Source organism: Engystomops pustulosus, chromosome 9 (genome assembly GCF_040894005.1).
Source record: "Engystomops pustulosus chromosome 9, aEngPut4.maternal, whole genome shotgun sequence".
In the NCBI taxonomy this organism is placed as follows: domain Eukaryota; kingdom Metazoa; phylum Chordata; class Amphibia; order Anura; family Leptodactylidae; genus Engystomops; species Engystomops pustulosus.
In genome coordinates, this window is record NC_092419.1 from 100,953,340 (window position 1) to 100,977,042 (window position 23,703).

At 45.0% G+C, this 23,703-nt stretch overlaps 2 protein-coding genes across 2 annotated transcripts in view; both read right to left on the bottom strand.

Annotated features, from left to right (window-relative positions):
* The window catches only part of ZBTB34 (zinc finger and BTB domain containing 34), a 31,793-nt gene extending 22,147 nt beyond the window's left edge, over window positions 1-9,646 (bottom strand). The window contains exon 1 of the mRNA XM_072124784.1: window positions 9,581-9,646. The gene's annotated coding sequence lies outside the window, so the exon portion shown is untranslated. The remainder of the gene's footprint in view (window positions 1-9,580) is intronic.
* A 4,031-nt stretch (window positions 9,647-13,677) lies between these two features.
* ZBTB43 (zinc finger and BTB domain containing 43) lies at window positions 13,678-21,983 on the bottom strand. Its single transcript, XM_072124785.1, has 3 exons — window positions 21,926-21,983; window positions 19,305-19,384; window positions 13,678-18,422 (listed from the first exon to the last, which is right to left on the bottom strand). Exon 3 carries the CDS (start codon window positions 18,397-18,399, stop codon window positions 16,996-16,998), a length of 1,404 nt encoding a protein of 467 aa, XP_071980886.1. The 5' UTR covers window positions 18,400-18,422; window positions 19,305-19,384; window positions 21,926-21,983; the 3' UTR covers window positions 13,678-16,995.
* Window positions 21,984-23,703: the final 1,720 nt, after the last annotated feature.

The window sequence follows — 23,703 nt, forward strand, 5'->3', positions numbered from 1 at the left end:
CTACAGTCACCAACATGGCCGGCCTCTGGACACGACCATATCACAATCTATTATACACTATGCATAGCGCACTACAACCCCCAACATGACCCGGGTACTGGACATAACCATAATACTATACAGCACCACAGTCACCAACATGGCCGGCCTCTGGACACGACCATATCACAATCTATTATACACTATGCATAGCGCACTACAACCCCCAACATGACCCGGGTATTGGACATAACTATAACACTATACAGCACCACAGTCACCAACATGGCCGGCCTCTGGACACGACCATATCACAATCTATTATACACTATGCATAGCGCACTACAACCCCCAACATGACCCGGGTATTGGACATAACTATAACACTATACAGCACTACAGTCACCAACATGCCAGACCACTGGACACGACCATATCAAAATCTATTATACACTATGCATAGCGCACTACAACCCCCAACATGACCCGGGTACTGGACATAACCATAATACTATACAGCACCACAGTCACCAACATGGTCGGCCTCTGGACACGACCATATCAAAATCTATTATACACTATGCATAGCGCACTACAACCCCCAACATGACCCGGGTACTGGACATAACTATAACACTATACAGCACTACAGTCACCAACATGGCCGGCCTCTGGACATGACCATTTCACAATCTATTATACACTATACATAGCGCACTACAACCCCCAACATGACCCGGGTACTGGACATAACCATAATACTATACAGCACCACAGTCACCAACATGGCCGGCCTCTGGACACGACCATATCACAATCTATTATACACTATACATAGCGCACTACAACCCCCAACATGACCCGGGTATTGGACATAACTATAACACTACACAGCACTACAGTCACCAACATGCCAGACCACTGGACACGACCATATCACAATCTATTATACACTATGCATAGCGCACTACAACCCCCAACATGACCCGGGTACTGGACATAACCATAATACTATACAGCACCACAGTCACCAACATGGTCGGCCACTGGACACGACCATATCACAATCTATTATACACTATGCATAGTGCACTACAACCCCCAACATGACCCGGGTACTGGACATAACTATAACACTATACAGCACCACAGTCACCAACATGGCCGGCCTCTGGACACGACCATATCACAATCTATTATACACTATGCATAGCGCACTACAACCCCCAACATGACCCGGGTATTGGACATAACTATAACACTATACAGCACTACAGTCACCAACATGCCAGACCACTGGACACGACCATATCAAAATCTATTATACACTATGCATAGCGCACTACAACCCCCAACATGACCCGGGTACTGGACATAACCATAATACTATACAGCACCACAGTCACCAACATGGTCGGCCTCTGGACACGACCATATCAAAATCTATTATACACTATGCATAGCGCACTACAACCCCCAACATGACCCGGGTACTGGACATAACTATAACACTATACAGCACTACAGTCACCAACATGGCCGGCCTCTGGACATGACCATTTCACAATCTATTATACACTATACATAGCGCACTACAACCCCCAACATGACCCGGGTACTGGACATAACCATAATACTATACAGCACTACAGTCACCAACATGGCCGGCCTCTGGACACGACCATATCAAAATCTATTATACACTATGCATAGCGCACTACAACCCCCAACATGACCCGTAACCCTTCTCAAAGAGATCCTGCTGAAATTCCATTATAAACAGCTATTCATGCAGCTTGGTACTACTCCTGCAGAACCTCTTTATAGGTATTTACATCTGTTTGAGGCTCAGATAAGATCCTTTGCCCCAGAGGTGTAGTTACACAATAGCGGGAGGCATTGCTTATGTATGGCTACCCTGGTGTGTGAGCGCTGGAAAAACCTGTTTTGTCTTTGTGAGTGACTTTACCAGTGACTATGGTGTGGCCTCATGTCACGGGGGTTATTGGCGCGCACTGTCCTGTGCATGTCACCTTGCGTGAACCAGATCTTATGTAAAACGTGTTGAGTGAGTTCCTCCTGCATAGTGTAGCTGCAGGCTGAGGGCGAATTCACACGATGCGTTGTGTCGCGTTGTGCGTTGCATTTTTGATGCATTCAACTGGCTTCACCCTTGATCACATGCTAAGGTTACATTTTGTTTCCACTGCATCTGCTAAAACACAGTGGGGGTCATTTACTAAGGGCCCGAATCGCGCTTTTACGTAGTTTTACCCGAATGTTACCGTTTTGCGCCGTTTTTCCCTGAATTGCCCAGGGATTTTGGTGCAGGCGATCGGATTGCGGCACATCAGCGCCGCCATGCATGCGACGGAAATCGGGGGGGGGCGTGGCCGTCGGACTCGGAGAAACCGCCGCATTTTAAAAAAAAAATAAATAAAATGTGTTGCTTGACACTCGCTTACCTGCACCCATGATAGCTTGGTGAAGTTCAGTGCACTCCGACGGAATTCAGCGCAGCAGCGACACCTGGTGGACATCGGGGGAACTACCTTAGTGAATCACCGGAAGACCCGAATCCTCCACACAGAACGCGCCGCTGGATCGCGACTGGACCAGGTAAGTAAATCTGCCCCAATGTAACATTATCATGTAATCAAGGCTGAAGGCAGTGGAATGCATCAAAAACGCAACGCACAACACGACGCAACGCATCGTGTGAATGTGCCCTAAAAAACTTAGAAGCCTAATCTATTACAATTGGGTAAACATGACAATCCCATGATGCATCCGTGTAACTGGAATATTTCTTGCAAACTGTAATGGGGCCCATGATGTATCCGAGAGGTGCGGTGATTTGCTGCTCCGTTCTCTGGTGGTATCCACTGGTTTAGTGACTGAGTCTTTGGTTTGCAATGGTTGGGTATTTCAGTCCCTGGGATTCGGTGGTCCCAGTACCTAGTATCGGGAGAGGAGACCCCTGTGTAAGGTACAGCTCCTGGTGTTACCAGTGTAACATGATGTATTTGTTCCTATGGCCTGGTTGTGGTGTCCCCGCACCATGGAATCTGGGGCTACTTCTGGTTTCGGGTAAGTTACCAGGAACACTGAGGGCATCTGCATTCATATAATTACTCATTGCATTTTTTTCATACTTGTCGTCTTCCCCGGCCTGAGACATGACAGACGAGACTTTGTACACGTAGAAAGTAAACTACACTGCTGTATTTACTCTGCAGTCACCCTCCAATAACTACTCACAAATTCCCCCCTGAAGGCACACTCATCGCTTCAATGGGTGTCAGCTGATGCAGCTGTCCTTAATTCACGTATACAGAAGAGCTATCGCTCTATGTTATCAGCCATTGTGCGCTGCTCTTTAGCGGGGATTCCTTGCATCATAGATTGATATGATGTAAGGAGTCTCATCCTTGCAGTATGGTCAGCATGTGACACCGCACGTTGCTATTACGGACTGTGTGTTTTATCCCTTTCTTAAATCAAACTCGAATAAGAGAGAACAATCTGAGCTATTCACAAGAATATGGGACCCCTTCTTACAAGTTGATTGAGTGGCAGGTCGATCATATGTTTTGTTGCTCCGATCAATATTATGTTGGTAATTGCTGAGCACAGCGCTCAGATATCTCCAGACCTCACATTCACTGTTTATGAAACAGGCAGAAATACCTTAATGCTGTGCTCTGCAATTTCTGACGCTCCCATAGTACTGAACTCAACCTACCACTCCATCTATGAGTGAGAACAGGATCCCCACTCTTGCTATCCTTGAAGTTTTACTTTGCATATGTTACCCATGACGCATTTACAGCTCTTTACGCTGATTGAGCCTCGATGCATGTGACCTGCTTGGAAGGTAACACCACTCATTTTCCTATTTTCTGGGGTAGATCTATGGTGGCAGCAATCAGTTATGACAGCTGGTGTGGGGGGTCAGAGCCGGCTAACTGCTATGTTTTCATTAGAAACAGATACAGGATTCCCACCGCTCAGCTAATCCCCGGCCGCCTCATGTGCACTTTTATTTTGTCATGTTGTGGCAGAGGTTGTAAGACGGGTATTGGTGTAGTGTGATGGGTGTGTGTGACTGGAGGTGTATCCTGTCCTTATTCTACCTCTACAAGACTACGTGGGTGTAACGTGCCCTGTACACATGTCCTGTGAATCATCACATGTTACATCACACAAACGACTACACTACATACAGATTACACACCGGGGGCAGTGGTACAGGAGTTGCACCCTCGTGCACAGGGGGCAGTGGTACAGGAGTTGCACCCTCGTGCACAGGGGGCAGTGGTACAGGAGTTGCACCCTCGTGCACAGGGGGCAGTGGTACAGGAGTTGCACCCTCGTGCACAGGGGGCAGTGGTACAGGAGTTGCACCCTCGTGCACAGGGGGCAGTGGTACAGGAGTTGCACCCTCGTGCACAGGGGGCAGTGGTACAGGAGTTGCACCCTCGTGCACAGGGGGCAGTGGTACAGGAGTTGCACCCTCGTGCACAGGGGGCAGTGGTACAGGAGTTGCACCCTCGTGCACAGGGGGCAGTGGTACAGGAGTTGCACCCTCGTGCACAGGGGGCAGTGGTACAGGAGTTGCACCCTCGTGCACAGGGGGCAGTGGTACAGGAGTTGCACCCTCGTGCACAGGGGGCAGTGGTACAGGAGTTGCACCCTCGTGCACAGGGGGCAGTGGTACAGGAGTTGCACCCTCGTGCACAGGGGGCAGTGGTACAGGAGTTGCACCCTCGTGCACAGGGGGCAGTGGTACAGGAGTTGCACCCTCGTGCACAGGGGGCAGTGGTACAGGAGTTGCACCCTCGTGCACAGGGGGCAGTGGTACAGGAGTTGCACCCTCGTGCACAGGGGGCAGTGGTACAGGAGTTGCACCCTCGTGCACAGGGGGCAGTGGTACAGGAGTTGCACCCTCGTGCACAGGGGGCAGTGGTACAGGAGTTGCACCCTCGTGCACAGGGGGCAGTGGTACAGGAGTTGCACCCTCGTGCACAGGGGGCAGTGGTACAGGAGTTGCACCCTCGTGCACAGGGGGCAGTGGTACAGGAGTTGCACCCTCGTGCACAGGGGGCAGTGGTACAGGAGTTGCACCCTCGTGCACAGGGGGCAGTGGTACAGGAGTTGCACCCTCGTGCACAGGGGGCAGTGGTACAGGAGTTGCACCCTCGTGCACAGGGGGCAGTGGTACAGGAGTTGCACCCTCGTGCACAGGGGGCAGTGGTACAGGAGTTGCACCCTCGTGCACAGGGGGCAGTGGTACAGGAGTTGCACCCTCGTGCACAGGGGGCAGTGGTACAGGAGTTGCACCCTCGTGCACAGGGGGCAGTGGTACAGGAGTTGCATCCTCGTGCACAGGGGGCAGTGGTACAGGAGTTGCATCCTCGTGCACAGGGGGCAGTGGTACAGGAGTTGTATCCTCGTGCACAGGGGGCAGTGGTACAGGAGTTGTATCCTCGTGCACAGGGGGCAGTATTATAGTATGAAACAAAAAAGAGAAAAACGCCGGCTCACCCGTACCAACGGTGTTCGTGATAAGTCCGTACTCCAATTCACGGCAGGTGCTTCGGAAACTGGCCTCCGTCCACAGGCCCAACAAACACGAAGAGAGAAAGCAGGTTCGGATCCGGCACTCAATGCCAAACACGGAGACGGTCCAATGTAGAAAATTTGATCCTTTATTGTAGATAAAATCATGCGGACACACAAAGCTGAATGTAAGGGATCAACGCGTTTCGGCAAGGACTGCCATGATCTGGTGTATACAATAGAACATGATACTTTTAAAATACCCGCTTCATGACCTCACGAATCAGGTGACCCATATGGGAGGGATTGCACACGTGGAGATAATGAGAAACATGTCAATCATGAAGTCATGTGATCCACGGTGTTGGCCCTCATGCACCTGAGATCGTAGGGTGGAAGAAATTCGGAAATAAAACAATGTAAGTATTACAATATAACAGAAGGGACTCAAAAACTGGCATGACGGATGATATGTTAGATTCATCAGAATATAGAAGAATTAGTAAAACATAAGTAGTAGGTAGGTCTCTATGATACTCCTTGGAGAAAAACGCAAATACAAATATCGCAATGATATGAGTCGTTGTTCACATTATTAGGTTAAAGAAAATGTGAAATGTGGACAAGTGCAGTAACATGAGTTGCATCGAGTAGCATCTATGAGGAAACAAAATATAAACAGAAGGTACGTCTCCGAAGTAATCGTTAAATAGGGTATATATGAAATACTACAATGGCATAACATCTATAAAGAGGCTGCGATGACATAGCATCTATAAAGCAGCAGAATATAGGCATCAGGTAAAACTCCGTGGTAATCGGAGAATAAATTCACTTATGAACACGCATATGAAGATACATATGAAATACTTCGATGACACAAATTATTATTTTCAGAAAACACATACTGTATAGATACTGTGATGGCAAAAATTATTCAGAAATAGAAATACATATACATAAACCGATATCAAAGTTAAAGACTAGTCACTAAAGGGGAAGAGGATGTTATTAGTATGTTAATATAATGTCAGATCTCTTGTTTAAACCCTCTGGTTTGCGACTGGCTAGGGTGAACATCCAAAAGGTCTCTCGATTGAGGAGTTTTCGTTTAATATCTCCCCCTCTAATGGGTTGGTATACCCTCTCTATACCAGTCCAGGAAAAGCCATCGGTACGTTTATTGTGGCAATCTCTAAAATGCTTAGAAATAGAAGAAATGTTTATAGAGTTGTTACTTATATCGGATAGATGCCTACGTATCCTAATCTTTAAAGGGCCAGCTGTGTGTCCTACATATTGCTTGTTGCATTTCAAACAAGAGGCTACATAGATAACATTGGAGGTGTTACAGTTGATATAAGATTTAATGTTGTGACATGTGCCTGTGTTCATGGATGTAACAGTGTCTCCTGTTTTGATGTAATCACAAGCTATACACTGTTTGTGACCACATCTGAAATTACCTTTATATTTAAGCCAAGTAGGTTTTTTCTTATCCTCACTGAGAAAGAGACTTGGGGAAAGACTGTTACCCAAAGTGGGAGCTCGTCTAGCGATATATTTAATTCCAGGGGATATGATTTCTCGTAAAATAGGGTCTTGGATAAGCATCGGAATGAATTTTTTGATGATATTCGTTATTTGGGGGTATTGGTTGCTATATGATGTAATAAATGGCACCATTTGTTTCCCTACTTCTTTGATGTTTTTCTTTCTATTCATATCCAATAGTGTCTTTTGTGAAATATTATTAATTTTTTTAGCCGCTATGGCTATGTCTTTGTTTTTATATCGACGAGTTCTTAGTCGTTGACCTAAACTTTGCCTCTCCAACGTGAAATCCTGATCTAATGTACAATTTCTGCGAAGTCTTACCATTTCCCCATAAGGGATATTTCTAATCACATGTTGGGGATGACACGAAGTAGCTAGAAGGGTGGTATTCCCTGAAATTCTCTTTCTAAAAGGTTTGACTAGTACTCTATCACCTTTGCCCATGAGGGTAATGTCCAAAAAATTTCTTTAACCTAATAATGTGAACAACGACTCATATCATTGCGATATCTGTATTTGCGTTTTTCTCCAAGGAGTATCATAGAGACCTACCTACTACTTATGTTTTACTAATTCTTCTATATTCTGATGAATCTAACATATCATCCGTCATGCCAGTTTTTGAGTCCCTTCTGTTATATTGTAATACTTACATTGTTTTATTTCCGGATTTCTTCCACCCTACGATCTCAGGTGCATGAGGGCCAACACCGTGGATCACATGACTTCATGATTGACATGTTTCTCATTATCTCCACGTGTGCAATCCCTCCCATATGGGTCACCTGATTCGTGAGGTCATGGTATTTTAAAAGTATCATGTTCTATTGTATACACCAGATCATGAATAAGGCAGTCCTTGCCGAAACGCGTTGATCCCTTACATTCAGCTTTGTGTGTCTGCATGATTTTATCTACAATAAAGGATCAAATTTTCTACATTGGACCGTCTCCGTGTTTGGCATTGAGTGCCGGATCCGAACCTGCTTTCTCTCTCAGTATTATAGTAGTTATATTCCTGTACATAGGGGGCAGTATTATAGTAGTTATATTCCTGTACATAGGGGGCAGTATTATAGTAGTTATATCCTTGTACATAGGGGCAGTATTATAGTAGTTATATTCTTGTACATAGGGGACAGTATTATAGTTATATCCCTGTACATAGGGGGCAGTATTATAGTAGTTATATTCCTGTACATAGGGGGCAGTATTATAGTAGTTATATCCTTGTACATAGGGGCAGTATTATAGTAGTTATATTCTTGTACATAGGGGACAGTATTATAGTTATATCCCTGTACATAGGGGGCAGTATTATAGTAGTTATATTCCTGTACATAGGGGGCAGTATTATAGTAGTTATATCCTTGTACATAGGGGCAGTATTATAGTAGTTATATTCTTGTACATAGGGGACAGTATTATAGTTATATCCCTGTACATAGGGGGCAGTATTATAGTAGTTATATTCCTGTACATAGGGGACAGTATTATAGTAGTTATATTCTTGTACATAGGGGGCAGTATTATAGTAGTTATATTCTTGTACATAGGAGGCAGTATTATAGTAGTTATATTCTTGTACATAGGGGGCAGTATTATAGTAGTTATATTCCTGTACATAGGGGACAGTATTATAGTTATATCCCTGTACATAGGGGGCAGTATTATAGTGGTTATATTCTTGTACATAGGGGGCAGTATTATAGTAGTTATATTCTTGTACATAGGGGGCAGTATTATAGTAGTTATATTCTTGTACATAGGACAGTATTATAGTAGTTATATTCCTGTACATAGGGGGCGGTATTATAGTAGTTATATTCTTGTACATAGAGGGCAGTATTATAGTAGTTATATTCCTGTACATAGGGGACAGTATTATAGTAGTTATATTCTTGTACATAGGGGGCAGTATTATAGTAGTTATATTCCTGTACATAGGGGGCAGTATTATAGTAGTTATATTCTTGTACATAGAGGGCAGTATTATAGTAGTTATATTCTTGTACACGGGGGGCAGTATTATAGTAGTTATATTCCTGTACATAGGGGGCAGTATTATAGTAGTTATATTCCTGTACATAGGGGGCAGTATTATAGTAGTTATATTCCTGTACATAGGGGGCAGTATTATAGTAGTTATATTCTTGTACATAGGGGGCAGTATTATAGTAGTTATATTCCTGTACATAGGGGGCAGTATTATAGTAGTTATATTCCTGTACATAGGGGGCAGTATTATAGTAGTTATATTCTTGTACATAGGGGGCAGTATTATAGTAGTTATATTCTTGTACATAGGGGGCAGTATTATAGTAACTATATTCTTGTTCATAGGGGGCAGTATTATAGTAGTTATGTAATATATAGTTGTCTCCAATATACAGCCCTTACAGGTAATCTTAACCACGAGGAGACTTTTAACCAATTAAAATAACTATTCTTACTAAGTTACCCGGTTTCCTCTTGTGAATACCTGTAGACAGATTGCATGAATCACTTTCCCCTGTGTGACTATTCTGGCAGAATATTTTCTTCCATGGTGGATAACCTGTAGATAAGAATATCAGTTATAATCTTTCTTTGATATAGATCAGAAGACTTTTGGTGCGGTAAATCACAACTTCCAGCGCAGCCTCTTATTGGATGCTGGGATTGTAGTCCACATCCATGTCTGGATAAAACTCCCCATGCAGAAGGGGTGAGAGCATGAGTTTGGTTCTAGTATAAAAGCGTTTATCTGTTTCACACGACATAAGCACAAGAGGCAGTGTAGACAGTGAACATTTATTGACACGCCATACAAAACATCTTCAGTCTCTTCTATAAGAAGAAAATAAGGAGACATTGAATTACACAGCGTCCGGCTGTGCGCTCATGACAGCCAGATCATTTACCGACAGAAATATCCGCTCCCCCGGATACAGCAGGTCACGGTGTCAGATAAGACCAGCACCGCGGCGGAGTGACCTTTTATTACAAGAGTCCTCATGTCACCGGCTCAAATATAGAAATTCTCTATATCACGCCGGGGGATGCTGTGCCACGCAGGAAAGTGCTGAGGATCAATACCTGGCATCAGGCACGAATACTGCAGGGGTGTCAGGAGACCCCTTAAAGGGGAAACTCTACTTCTATCTGACAAATCATCACCTTCCTGGGTTTACTTATATTAGAAGGAACACTTCACATGAGAGTGGAGACTAGTGCAGGACCTTAGGGGGCGGAGCATGGCATATGGAGGTCTTTTAAGCGCTCTCTAGGGGATTTAGTAAGCAGGAAGTGGGACATTTATGGTGGGATCAGGGAAAGGGAGGTCAGGAAATGGATATATTCAAAAGTTGCCCTGGAGATGTCACCCAAGACATGTATCTCCAGGTCTGTTATCAAATAAAGTAGGTGCTCTGAAGAGGGGCCCAATCCAAAAAATTATGTATTCCAGTAACACTGTTGTTGTGGAATACAGAATAATTTATTGAAAATTTAGGTAACCTAAAAAGTTATTTTCAATAAATTATTCCATATTACACAACAACAGTGTTACTGGAATCCATAATTTTCAAGTATCTCCGGGTCTGTCAGCACACAAGGACATGACATAGCTGAGCCGACGTGTCTGACATCTGCTGTGCACCAGGTATGTACAGTAGTTCTGCGGGTAGTGAAGTAGTTTACATGTGCAATAACTTACATACATGACCATAATAGACGTCATTACACACCCAATTGTATATAGACCCTTCCTATGTATCACTGATCAGAGGAATGGAGAAGACCTGTCTCTATAACATCTCAGGACGCCGCTTATCAACAAAAATTGAGTAATAGGGGCACATTATCCATTATCTCATTGATAGGAAATACCAAAAATTGGTAAATCTCTAATCTATTCCACAGTAATCAGACTCAGTTCACATATGTAATACAGGCAGTCCCCGGGTTACATACAAGATAGGGTCTGCAGGTTTGTTCTTAAGTTGAATTTGTATGTAAGTCGGAACTGTATATTTTAGCATTGTAATCCCAGCCAGAACTTTTTTGGTCTGTGTGACAATTGGATTTTAAAAATGTTGGGTTGTCATAAGAATCACTATTAACAATAAAGCTTCATTACAGACGCCTGTGATAACTGTTATAGCTGATTATTGTAGCCTAGGACTAAAGTACAATAAATTACCAATATCCTGAGGTCTGTTTGTAACTAGGGGTCGTATGTAAGTCAAGTGTTCTTAAGTAGGGGACCGCCTGTACTCCCACGTCCGGATATTCTACTCATTCTTAATCCACTATTTTTGCCCAGACTGGGAAATGAGATTCCCTATCCAAGTGTTACAGGGATTTGGAGAAGGAATATGTAACATCTATGTAAACAATGACCAAAAGCAAAAAACTTACACATAAAACCATAAATACAAAGTGCTTTCACAAGATCCCTGTCTCATTCTTCTTGGTGGGTGGCAGTGTAAAGTATGGAGGGGAGAGATAAATGGGGGATCTCCGATTACTATCAGATAATACTGGAGCTACTGATCATAGCATTGTCCCTATGCGGAGACAGCGACGGACCCTCTCTGTGGTGGGAATAGCAGCCTGTCGGGGGAATTACAAGTTAGCATAGTAGGTCATGTACACAACTCTCACAGTCGCTCGAGGCAGGACTACGTGCCGAGAGGGTGAACACTTTCTTTACCTTTCACCCCCAAGTGTGAAAACCTTGCGGGGCCATGTGCACTTCTCAAGGTCAGGAGGACTTCTACAACCAAATTTTTCTGGTTGTAGTAAAAAAAAAAAAAAAATAAAAAAAACATTACTAAACCAAGTATTAAAGCCTTTGTCTGGAGATAAAATATGCATGTATATAAAAACCCCTTAGAGTTTTTAAACTAATAAAAGAAGCAATACTCACTGATCTTCCGATTCTCCCGTTTTGACGTCATATGCTCCACCCATTCGTATCTACTTCCTGTTTCCTCTTTACAAACAGGAAATACCAATCCCTGCCCAATCATTGCAGTAGTCCTTTTCGGAGGTAGCAGGAAGTAGAAACTTGTGGACTCGTGTGGTGTGAGAACAAGAGTGACGGGGTAAGCGCTGCTTCTTTTATTTGATATTTTTCAACCTATTTTATGCCTTTCATCTGCTGCACAATTCATTTAACTGCACAGATCACTAATTTATATCCGTAGAGAAATCTTGGGGGTGGAAATTTGTTAGTTATGACTACCAGGAATGACAGGGATGCCAACCATAAATACATATTTCATCTAATATATTATTATTATTGTTGTTAGTTTTAGCCAAAGAGACTTTTTTTGTCATCATGTAAACAGATTAGAGTTGAGCCAAAAAAAAAAAAAAAAAAAAAAACGCTCAACCTCTTGTGCAAATATCAATCATAATATTATGTGTGGAGATTCTTCTAGAAGCAGAATAATAATACCGAACCTGCCTCCGGATAATATTTAGGTTTATCTAAACATAACTCCGTCAACTAGACAACCAACCGGACTGCACCTAAACCAACCGGACTGCACCTGAGGTTACAGAGGGAGACACTGGGCTCAGGAACATATACTTTTCTAGGATTAGATTTTGTATTCTACTGCAACATGCTATTCAAATGTTGTCAGGAATCCCAGATAAAGACCGGGGTCCTGCATCCCTCCTGCATACACAGAGAGAAAGCCAAGGAGTCCTGCATCCCTCCTGCATACACAGAGAGAAAGCCAAGGAGTCCTGCATCCCTCCTGCATACACAGAGAGAAAGCCAAGGAGTCCTGCATCCCTCCTGCATACACAGAGAGAAAGCCAAGGAGTCCTGCATCCCTCCTGCATACACAGAGAGAAAGCCAAGGAGTCCTGCACCCCTCCTGCATACACAGAGAGAAAGCCAAGGAGTCCTGCACCCATCCTGCATACACAGAGAGAAAGCCAAGGAGTCCTGCATCCCTCCTGCATACACAGAGAGAAAGCCAAGGAGTCCTGCACCCCTCCTGCATACACAGAGAGAAAGCCAAGGAGTCCTGCATCCCTCCTGCATACACAGAGAGAAAGCCAATGAGTCCTGCACCCCTCCTGCATACACAGAGAGAAAGCCAATGAGTCCTGCATCCCTCCTGCATACACAGAGAGAAAGCCAAGGAGTCCTGCACCCCTCCTGCATACACAGAGAGAAAGCCAAGGAGTCCTGCATCCCTCCTGCATACACAGAGAGAAAGCCAAGGAGTCCTGCATCCCTCCTGCATACACAGAGAGAAAGCCAAGGAGTCCTGCATCCCTCCTGCGTACACAGAGAGAAAGTCAAGGAGTCCTGCATCCCTCCTGCGTACACAGAGAGAAAGTCAAGGAGTCCTGCATCCCTCCTGCGTACACAGAGAGAAAGTCAAGGAGTCCTGCATCCCTCCTGCGTACACAGAGAGAAAGTCAAGGAGTCCTGCATCCCTCCTGCGTACACAGAGAGAAAGTCAAGGAGACCTGCATCCCTCCTGCATACACAGAGAGAAAGCCAAGGAGTCCTGCATCCCTACTGCATACACAGAGAGAAAGCCAAGGAAACCTGCATCCCTCCTGCATACACAGAGAGAAAGCCAAGGAGTCCTGCATCCCTTCTGCGTACACAGAGAGAAAGCCAAGGAGTCCTGCATCCCTCCTGCGTACACAGAGAGAAAGTCAAGGAGTCCTGCATCCCTCCTGCATACACAGAGAGAAAGCCAAGGAGTCCTGCATCCCTTCTGCATACACAGAGAGAAAGCCAAGGAGTCCTGCATCCCTCCTGCGTACACAGAGAGAAAGTCAAGGAGTCCTGCATCCCTCCTGCATACACAGAGAGAAAGCCAAGGAGTCCTGCATCCCTCCTGCATACACAGAGAGAAAGTCAAGGAGTCCTGCATCACTTCTGCGTACACAGAGAGAAAGCCAAGGAGTCCTGCATCCCTCCTGCATACACAGAGAGAAAGCCAAGGAGTCCTGCATCCCTTCTGCGTACACAGAGAGAAAGCCAAGGAGTCCTGCATCCCTCCTGCATACACAGAGAGAAAGCCAAGGAGTCCTGCATCCCTCCTGCATACACAGAGAGAAAGCCAAGGAGTCCTGCATCCCTCCTGCATACACAGAGAGAAAGCCAAGGAGTCCTGCATCCCTCCTGCATACACAGAGAGAAAGTCAAGGAGTCCTGCATCCCTCCTGCATAAGTGAGGGGAGGGGTGGAGGACTCCCAGACTTCCTGTACGAGTGTGGGAGGGGGGGATGGAGGACTCAGGCTTCCTCTTTGAGTATGTGGGAGGGTGGGGGATGGAGGACTCCTGGGCTTCCTGTATGAGTGTGTGAGGGGAGGGGTGGAGGACTCCCAGGCTTCCTGTACAAGTGTGTGATGGGAGGGGTGGAGGACTCCCAGGATTCCTCAATGAGTATGTGGGAAGGGGGATGGATGACTCCCAGGCTTCCTCTATGAGCATGTAGGAGGGGGGTGGAGGACTCCCAGGCTTCCCCTATGAGCCTGTAGGAGGGGGTGGAAGGAGTGCAACCAAATCTAGGCCAAATCTGCTTATATAGTATTGTGCTTTACTCATGTTATGTCATATCCTCCAGTCACAACTAAAGCTGCAATCACCATTCTGCTCAGCAATATCAGATCATTCTTCAGATATTTCACTTGACATCTGGGTCGTATAGTTCGAAACACTGGAGATTCCAAGCTGCCGGGAGGATTTTGATTGCAACTTTGGGTGTGAAAGGAGTCGGAGCAAAGCAGTGCAAGTTCATCATATGCAGATTATATTAGGGTTACAAATTATAAACTCATCTTCTATAGATTGCACCAGACCCACCACATCCTAGCTCTCTCATCTCCAAGATCTGCTTCAATTACAAACATCTATTCTTCAGATTTACAAAGTGTACACCTCTAAACACTCATCATAACGCACGAATATATATGTATAATATTCAAGTATGTGCTATCTATTCCGCTTATGTCCAGAAAAATAGGAGACGATGGACACGTCATCTGTTACGTATGAACTAATGTACAATTGTCAGATAGCAGATCACTCATTAATAAGGAACACTAAAGGAGACCACCGCACAATACCCAATCTGTGGACTATAGGACAACTAGAACCAGGGGGAACTTGGACTGGGACAGCACCAAACCTGTTCATTAAGGGATGATCTTATAACAATATGGTCTGTAGGAATACAACGCTCCGAGCCAGGGTTAGACAAGGTGTAGGACCAAGTAAGACGCTACTTACAGTATGGTGGATACCACGTGTGGGGCTTCCAGGAGTGGCTATAAAAGAAGACTGAGGTCTTCTCTATCACAACTTATCAGCTGATGTCCTATAGACACCTCTCCCAACTCCTTGTACATGCACTCTCGGGTTGGCCTAGGATGCATGTGTTCTCAATGGAACAGAGAATGAAAGACACTATCAATCATGGAGTGGGCATGATTCAGTGGTGGCCCAGCAATCGCCACAGATAAGGACCAGTGCGTGCATAAAGGCCGCAAGAGTTACCATCCAGGAGCGTCCAGTTATACTCTCCATCAGTGGGATTCAATGAGATTGTATAGGGTAGGGTGGGCACTTCGACTACAGGTAAAATCTATGTTTTGGCCTTTGCGCACAGCGTCACTATAACATAATCACACAATAAGTTTGTAACAAGTTTGAAAAGTGCCAGAAAGTGTTCACGTCAACTCCCGGAAACAAAAAAAAAATAAAATAAAATCCAACTTGGACTTGCATCCCTAAAATGACAGACATGATCTCCGAGTATTGCAATGCAAAGGTTTCCCGTGGTGCAGTGTATATTACAGCGCCCGCAAGGTGCAACTAGTTCTCTTTAAATAAAAATAATGCAAAAATAAAAACATAAAAATCACACAAGTTTCTGTGTCATAAATTAGGGAATATTCCCCTGGTAGAGAAGCAAAGGGATACACATCTCTGTTGTCAAGTATAGGATCTGTTGGTTCCCACCATCTATAGATGAGAAAAGATTGGGTGTAACTACTTGTAACATAAGAGGAGGCTCAGAATTTGGTACCTGCTATTGTATGCCCTCTCACATACAGACACACTCAGTTTGGCTGAGCATGCATGTGTTGGACATGATGAGGTTAAGCTCGCTGGACCATTCCCCTGACAAGATCCATACACATAATGTAACAGTCAGGTTCTTCCATTGTTTTGGATGCCAAAGATCCAAAAAGGAAGTTCCCTGCACTGATAACATAATGTATATGAGGACGCAACAAAGAAATCAACGCTGTGAATTAAATCTTCACATAAAAATGAAAAAAAATTCTATAAGTAAATAACATTTTGGATTATGTTTTTAGGTGAAAATAAATAATGTAACATTTTCTGTCCATTTGTAGAACTGAAATACTATCATAGTAAAAAATAAAACAATATTGGGTTTACCCCTTTCCATATCCCTTACTATGGCACGGTCATCCTGATCAGGATTGCTCCTCTACGACTCACTTAGTCCCTCCATATATGATAGAGCCATTCATTAGGTCAGCATGCAATACTAGATCTCTCCAGTAGTGGCCGCTGCAGAAAAATTGCATGGCTAGGAGCACCATCCCGAAGCGATCAACTGATCTCAGGGGTCTGCTGCATTTCCAAAACAGGTTGTGTACATAAATGTAAGCTAATAGTAAGGGCGCTCAATGATGTTTTCGATGGGCTCTTTGTCTTGTTTTGTTCATTTTTACCCTTATACTATTTTGTCGCTTATTACAATAGCAGGCACCAAATTGAAACCAATATTGCGGACTCTTACATTTGCTTATTGCTTGAACGTATTTTAGTGTTTGCAGAGTGAGATGGTCAGAGGCTTCTCGATATAGACAAGTATGCAAAGACACGGGCAGGTTTAGCTCTCGGCCTGGGCCTGCTCACCCTTCGAAGCATGGTAGGACTTGGTACAAGAAGTTACGTGTCGGTGAAAACTGTCCCGCCACATAAAGCGCTTGCCACATATATTACACTCGTAAGGCTTAATCCCAGTGTGTATCTTCATGTGGCCTACCAAGTGATGCTTCATTTTGAACTTCTTACCGCACACCCCGCAGCCGTAGGGCCGGAGGCCGAGGTGCATGCTCATGTGTCTGTCCCGCTGGCTTTTGTGTGTAAAGCTTTTACCGCACTGGCACGGATACAGTTTATAGACGACCGCGGTAAAGCCAGAAGATGATGTTTCTTCTTTAATACCTGTTGGAACGTCCAAGCCTTCCCCAAAGCCTCCTGTGGCGTTTTCCGTGCCATGACCCTCAAGATGTTCCTCACGTTCGCCGGAAAACTTCTCCATAGAAGCCCCATAAAAATCAACATGTTCGTCATAGCGGTTGTTGTTGTTGTTGTTGTTCTGTCCTTCTGCCTCTTGTGACTTCTTATTACAGAAGTCAAAACTATCGACAGCAGCTGAAGACTGGATTGGAGGGTCAGCCTGTGCCAAGCCAACAGACTCCGAGACGTGGTCCTCAAAAGGTGGGTGCACCTCCACGCCTTCACATTCCTCCTCAAACCTTTCGGGTTTTACTTGGACCCATCGTTTGTGAGACATGATGCTTGGCTTGATGTACAGAGGACGGGAGTACTGATAATCTGCGCTGTCGCTGGCACCTTCTTCACCATCTTGGCTGGTCATCTCAGTACTCAACTGGTCGTGTTCGGTGGAAGAGTTGCTGGGCAGGTACTCGTGCTCAGTGAGTTGAGAAGACAGTTCATCATCCTTGGGACTTTCTTCTTCGTTCTCACCATCTCTTATGTCTTCACCCTTCCTAAATTCTGGCTGCACACATGCTCCAAGCTCAAAGCTTTCGCCCAGGCCATTGTAGTTGCTGCTGCTAGGAGACTGGTGATCATTACTGAGGCTGGACTTGTGACACAGAAGTGTGGGGTTACCTTCCAGGAGTTCTGTGCACTTGTCCACCACGTGCCACATCTGAAGGAAACTCGCTGCAGTCAGATAACTGACAATCTCATGAGCGGGCAATGCCAGCCTGCCAGTGTATGAAGACAAGAGGATGTTCTCGAAAACCCGTGGATTCATGACATCAGGAAGTACAACCCTCCGGCTGTTTTTAAGCAGAACCTGGTCGCAAAAATAAGGGGAACTGGCAGCCAGGACGGCTTTGTGGGCACGGAAGAGGTGACCCTGTACCACAATGGAGATGTCACATAACTGCCCCAATTGGCGCTGCTGATTCAACTTCTGAAGGATTGTGTTTGAGAAATCTGGAAATTCGACACGGAATGAGTTCACTCCAGGCTCCATTTCATCACAAGTGCTCTGCTGTTCTACAAGGAAGAAAACACATAGGTGTGAAGATCCTCAGCAATTACGAGTTAACATTGTGAATGGACCTACCTGGATGTACCCTTGTCTATCCTGACCTAGATCTGTGGTCCGTAGGAGACCGCTGAGTAGATGATACTGCAAAAACCTTCTCTCCCATCCCCTGTAAAGCCATTACCCCCTTTGTTTCATCATTTTCATCAAATACATAGTATTTAGAGCTGTGCTAGTTCCTGTACACAGTGGTTCTGGTAACAGCAGAAAAGCAGCGGTTTTAGAAGTTGGGACCCTGAAAGTCTGATGTGGATGATTAAACCCAAGAATAGTTCATAAGTAGTAAAGTCCTGGGCAACCCCTCCTGACAGCATCCATAGACTGTAGAAGAACATACACACTTGACAGCAATTAAGTTTGTCCAGAAATAACATCCTGAACGAATTTGACATTGAGATTGGAGAACAGAAACGTCATGCTGGGCCGGATAGTTACAGGGCATCCACACCGGCACAGGCCTAATCACAGCCACTGATCAGCTGTTTAAAGAGTAGTGGGACTTGGTTCCAGGATATGTGTGTAGCTCAATTCAAGTAAAAAGGGTTGGCAATGCAATGCCAGGTACAGCCACTATATAACGTACGGTGCTGTGCTTGATAGAGTAAAGAGTTTGCTGTGCTTGTCTGAACACTGTGGTCAGCTGGGCAGACTAATGGGGTTTAGTATAGCAGTTGAAAAGGTAAGAGGGTGAAATGAAATTCATATAGAAGTGAATGGGTATCATGCAAGCTATATACCGCGCTCACTTCTTATATGGTGAAGAGAAAGGTGGACCCGGTCCTGTTTTGGGGATGGCGCAGCTGGTATCATCAAAGTAATGTAATACTGACCTATTGTGCGGACATGAATGAGCTGGGCGACAACGTGAACTCACATTTTCCAACCAAATTCCCCTCCACAAGTGCAATATCTAAAAAGATAGAAGAGGAAAACAATAAAACGCAGTTAATATCTAAGGGGTAATGTAGTAACACGCAGCATAAGTAGTGATACACAGGTCCGCACAACAAGGCGGCCATATGCTAGCTGATGTTCATACGGCTACCATAGGGGCGTAAGGGAAACACAGTCCCTAAGTTGAAATGTCCAGATGCCATTTATACACAGCTCCTATGCAGAGCAATGGCCCACGTTGACTAAGAACAGTGTAGTCTGTACTATGTGCAGTTACACGTGTAGTGTAGGGCGCCACGTTCTGTATGAATCTGGTGCAACACCCCCACCCACAGAGGGCACCATTTTTTTTGGGGTGCACTACAGTTCTGTTGGACACGATAAATTAGGCGCACAATCCGACTGTGCACCAGACACCCCCTTCAGTGCAGAATTTTGTGTTGCATAAAGAATAGTGCAGCTGCACCTCAAATGTGTCTTCGACACTTCTTAAATACCTGTGCAAGCATTTTGCACTGAAAACAAAGTGCAAAGGACAACAGAAAACTGTCCCAATGTATCTCCATAGTTGTAACTACAGCCCAACTTGGTGGAGCACATGACTGCATGATCTTCTTACACAAGGATATTTTTATAGTCTATAACCAGGGAGATGCATAGCCCTGCAGAAGAGCTGTATACACAAAATTTTTACCATTACATTAGATTTTACCATTTTTACAATTCCCAGCATGCCCTGAAGCTACATCGCAGGAGCTAGTAAGCAATGGCACTTCAGCGGTAGCAAAGCATCAAACTACAGGTTCAGGGCAGCTTCTAGATCAGTGATGGCAAACCTTTTAGAGACCGAGTGCCCAAACTACAACAAAGACCTACTTATTTATTGCAAAGTGCCAACACAGAAATTTAATTTGTGATTTATACTCCCTTCTCTGTCACAGCTTTCATTGATACCAGCACCCTGAGGACACCAATAAAGCAGAAAATAGTCCCAGGTAGAGCTGTCACTTTAAAATACCCCTTTGCACAGCAAGTCCTGGGCTGTCTGGGACTGCAGGAAGGTACCTGGAGTCATCTCTGGTGATGCGATGAGTGCCCACAGAAAGGGCTCTGAGTGCCACCTCTGGCACCAGTGCCATAGGTTAGCCATCACTGTTCTAGATGGTCGCTGATTGCTTGACCCCACCATTGAGGCTTAGTGCATGCTGGGAATTGTAGTTACACAGCGTCTAGATGGTCGCTGATTGCTTGACCCCACCATAGAGGCTCAGTGCATGCTGGGAATTGTAGTTACAACACTTCTAGATGGTCGCTGATTGCTTGACCCCAACATAGAAGCTCAGTGCATGCTGGGAATTGTAATTACACAGTATCTAGATGGCCGCTGATTGCTTGAACCCACCATAGAGGCTCAGTGCATGCTGGGAATTGTAGTTACACAGCTTCTAGATGGCCCTGATTGCTTGACCCCACCATAGAGGCTCAGTGCATGCTGGGAATTGTAGTTACACAGCTTCTAGATGGTCGCTGATTGCTTGACCCTACCATATAGGCTCAGTGCATGCTGGGAATTGTAGTTACACAGCTTCTACATGACCACTGATTGCTTGACCCCACCATAGAGGCTCAGTGCATGCTGGGAATTTTAGTTACACAGCTTCTGGATGGTCGCTGATCACTTGACCCCACCATAGAGGCTCAGTGCATGCTAGGAATTGTAGTTACACAGTATCTAGATGGTCGCTGATTGCTTGATCCCAACACAGAGGCTCAGTGCATGCTGGGAATTGTAATTACACAGTATCTAGATGGACGCTGATGGCTTGAACCCACCATAGAGGCTCAGTGCATGCTGGGAATTGTAGTTACACAGCTTCTACATGACCACTGATTGCTTGACCCCACCATAGAGGCTCAGTGAATGCTGGGAATTGTAGTTACACAGCTTCTAGATGGTCGCTGATTGCTTGATCCCAACACAGAGGCTCAGTGCATGCTGGGAATTGTAATTACACAGTATCTAGATGGACGCTGATGGCTTGAACCCACCATAGAGGCTCAGTGCATGCTGGGAATTGTAGTTACACCGCTTCTACATGACCACTGTTGCTTGACCCCATCATAGAGGCTCAGTGCATGCTGGGAATTGTAGATTTGCAACACCGGAGGGTCTCTCATTGCTAATTAATACTTGCCATAAAAACCCCAGAGGAAGTGCAACAGTTATAGAACAAATCCACGAGGATCAAACAGATTTTATATGTAAGAAAATGACAAAACACACAACAAATACCTACAGATATGATAATAATAATCACATATCATGAAATATTTATAGATAACATGACACGGGGCAGGTCAGATATAAGCTGACGTGTAATATATGGTATAATAGTGACAGGGAGGATATATACGCATGCAGGGAATGGTGTATAGCATCTATGTGCAGTGTAACATACATTACAATAACAGCTATACCTATTACACATATAACCGCAGTGTAATATCTGCATATTCTAGAAATGGCTGTTTACATATAAGCCGCTGTTCACACTACCTCTCCCGGCCGCGGCTCAGCCCGGGGTACGGATGCCTCCCGCCGCCGGAAGTGCTCACATCGCTCTCAGGCCGCGACTGACAGCAGAACTTCCGCATCTGCAGAGCACAGCCCCGCCCCTTCCGGTCTGCATGTAACCCCTCCAACGCTAGTGGTATAGAAAGCTCCGCCCACAGGTAGAGGATGGTAATATAAGTAATGAGTCCAATGCGCCTCTGCTTGTCAGTACATGATGGGAGTTGTAATAACAGGAGCCAAATCCTATACTACCCCCAGTGTATAGAGACCAGACCTTATACTACCCCCAGTGTATAGAGACCGGATCTTATACTACCCCCAGTGTATAGAGACCAAATCTTATACAACCCCCAATGAATAGAGACCAGACCTTATACTACCCCCAGTGTATAGAGACCAGATCTTATACTACCCCCAGTGTATAGAGACCAGATCTTATACTACCCCCAGTGTATAGAGACCAGACCTTATACTACCCCCAGTGTATAGAGAGCAGACCTTATACTACCCCCAGTGTATAGAGACCAGACCTTATACTACCCCCAGTGTATAGAGACCAGATCTTATACTACCCCAGTGTATAGAGACCAGATCTTATACTACCCCCAGTGTATAGAGACCAGACCTTATACTACCCCCAGTGTATAGAGACTAGATCTTATACTACCCCCAGTGTATAGAGACCAGATCTTATACTACCCCCAGTGTAGAGACCAGATCTTATACTACCCCCAGTGTATAGAGACCAAATGTTATACAACCCCCAGTGTATAGAGACCAGACCTTATACTACCCCCAGTGTATAGAGACCAGATCTTATACTACCCCCAGTGTATAGAGACCAGATCTTATACTACCCCCAGTGTATAGAGACCAAATCTTATACAACCCCCAGTGTATAGAGACCAGACCTTATACTACCCCCAGTGTATAGAGACCAGATCTTATACTACCCCCAGTGTATAGTGCCAGATCTTATATTACCCCCAGTGTATAGAGACCAGATCTTATACTACCCCCAGTGTATAGAGACCAGATCTTATACTACTCCCAGTGTATAGAGACCAGATCTTATACTACCCCCAGTGTATGGAGACCAGATCTTATACTACCCCCAGTGTATAGTGCCAGATCTTATACTACCCCCAGTGTATAGTGACCAGATCTTATACTACCCCCTGTGTATGGAGACCAGATCTTATACTACCCCCAGTGTATAGAGACCAGATCTTATACTACCCCCAGTGTATAGAGACCAGACCTTATACTACCCCCAGTGTATAGAGACCAGATCTTATACTACCCCCAGTGTATGGAGACCAGACCTTATACTACCCCCAGTGTATAGAGACCAGATCTTATACTACCCCCAGTGTATGGAGACCAGATCTTATACTACCCCCAGTGTATAGAGACCAGAACTTATACTACCCCCAGTGTATAGAGACCAGACCTTATACTACCCCCAGTGTATGGAGACCAGATCTTATACTACCCCCAGTGTATAGAGACCAGACCTTATACTACCCCCAGTGTATAGAGACCAGATCTTATACTACCCCCAGTGTATAGAGACCAGACCTTATACTACCCCCAGTGTATAGAGACCAGATCTTATACTACCCCCTGTGTATAGAGACCAGATCTTATACTACCCCCAGTGTATAGAGACCAGACCTTATACTACCCCCAGTGTAGAGACCAGATCTTATACTACCCCCAGTGTATGGAGACCAGATCTTATACTACCCCCAGTGTAG

What these genes read in the sequence shown, in the direction of transcription:
- ZBTB43 (XM_072124785.1), bottom strand. Translation starts at nt 18,399, where the DNA reads ATGGAGCCTGGAGTGAACTCATTCCGTGTCGAATTTCCAGATTTCTCA.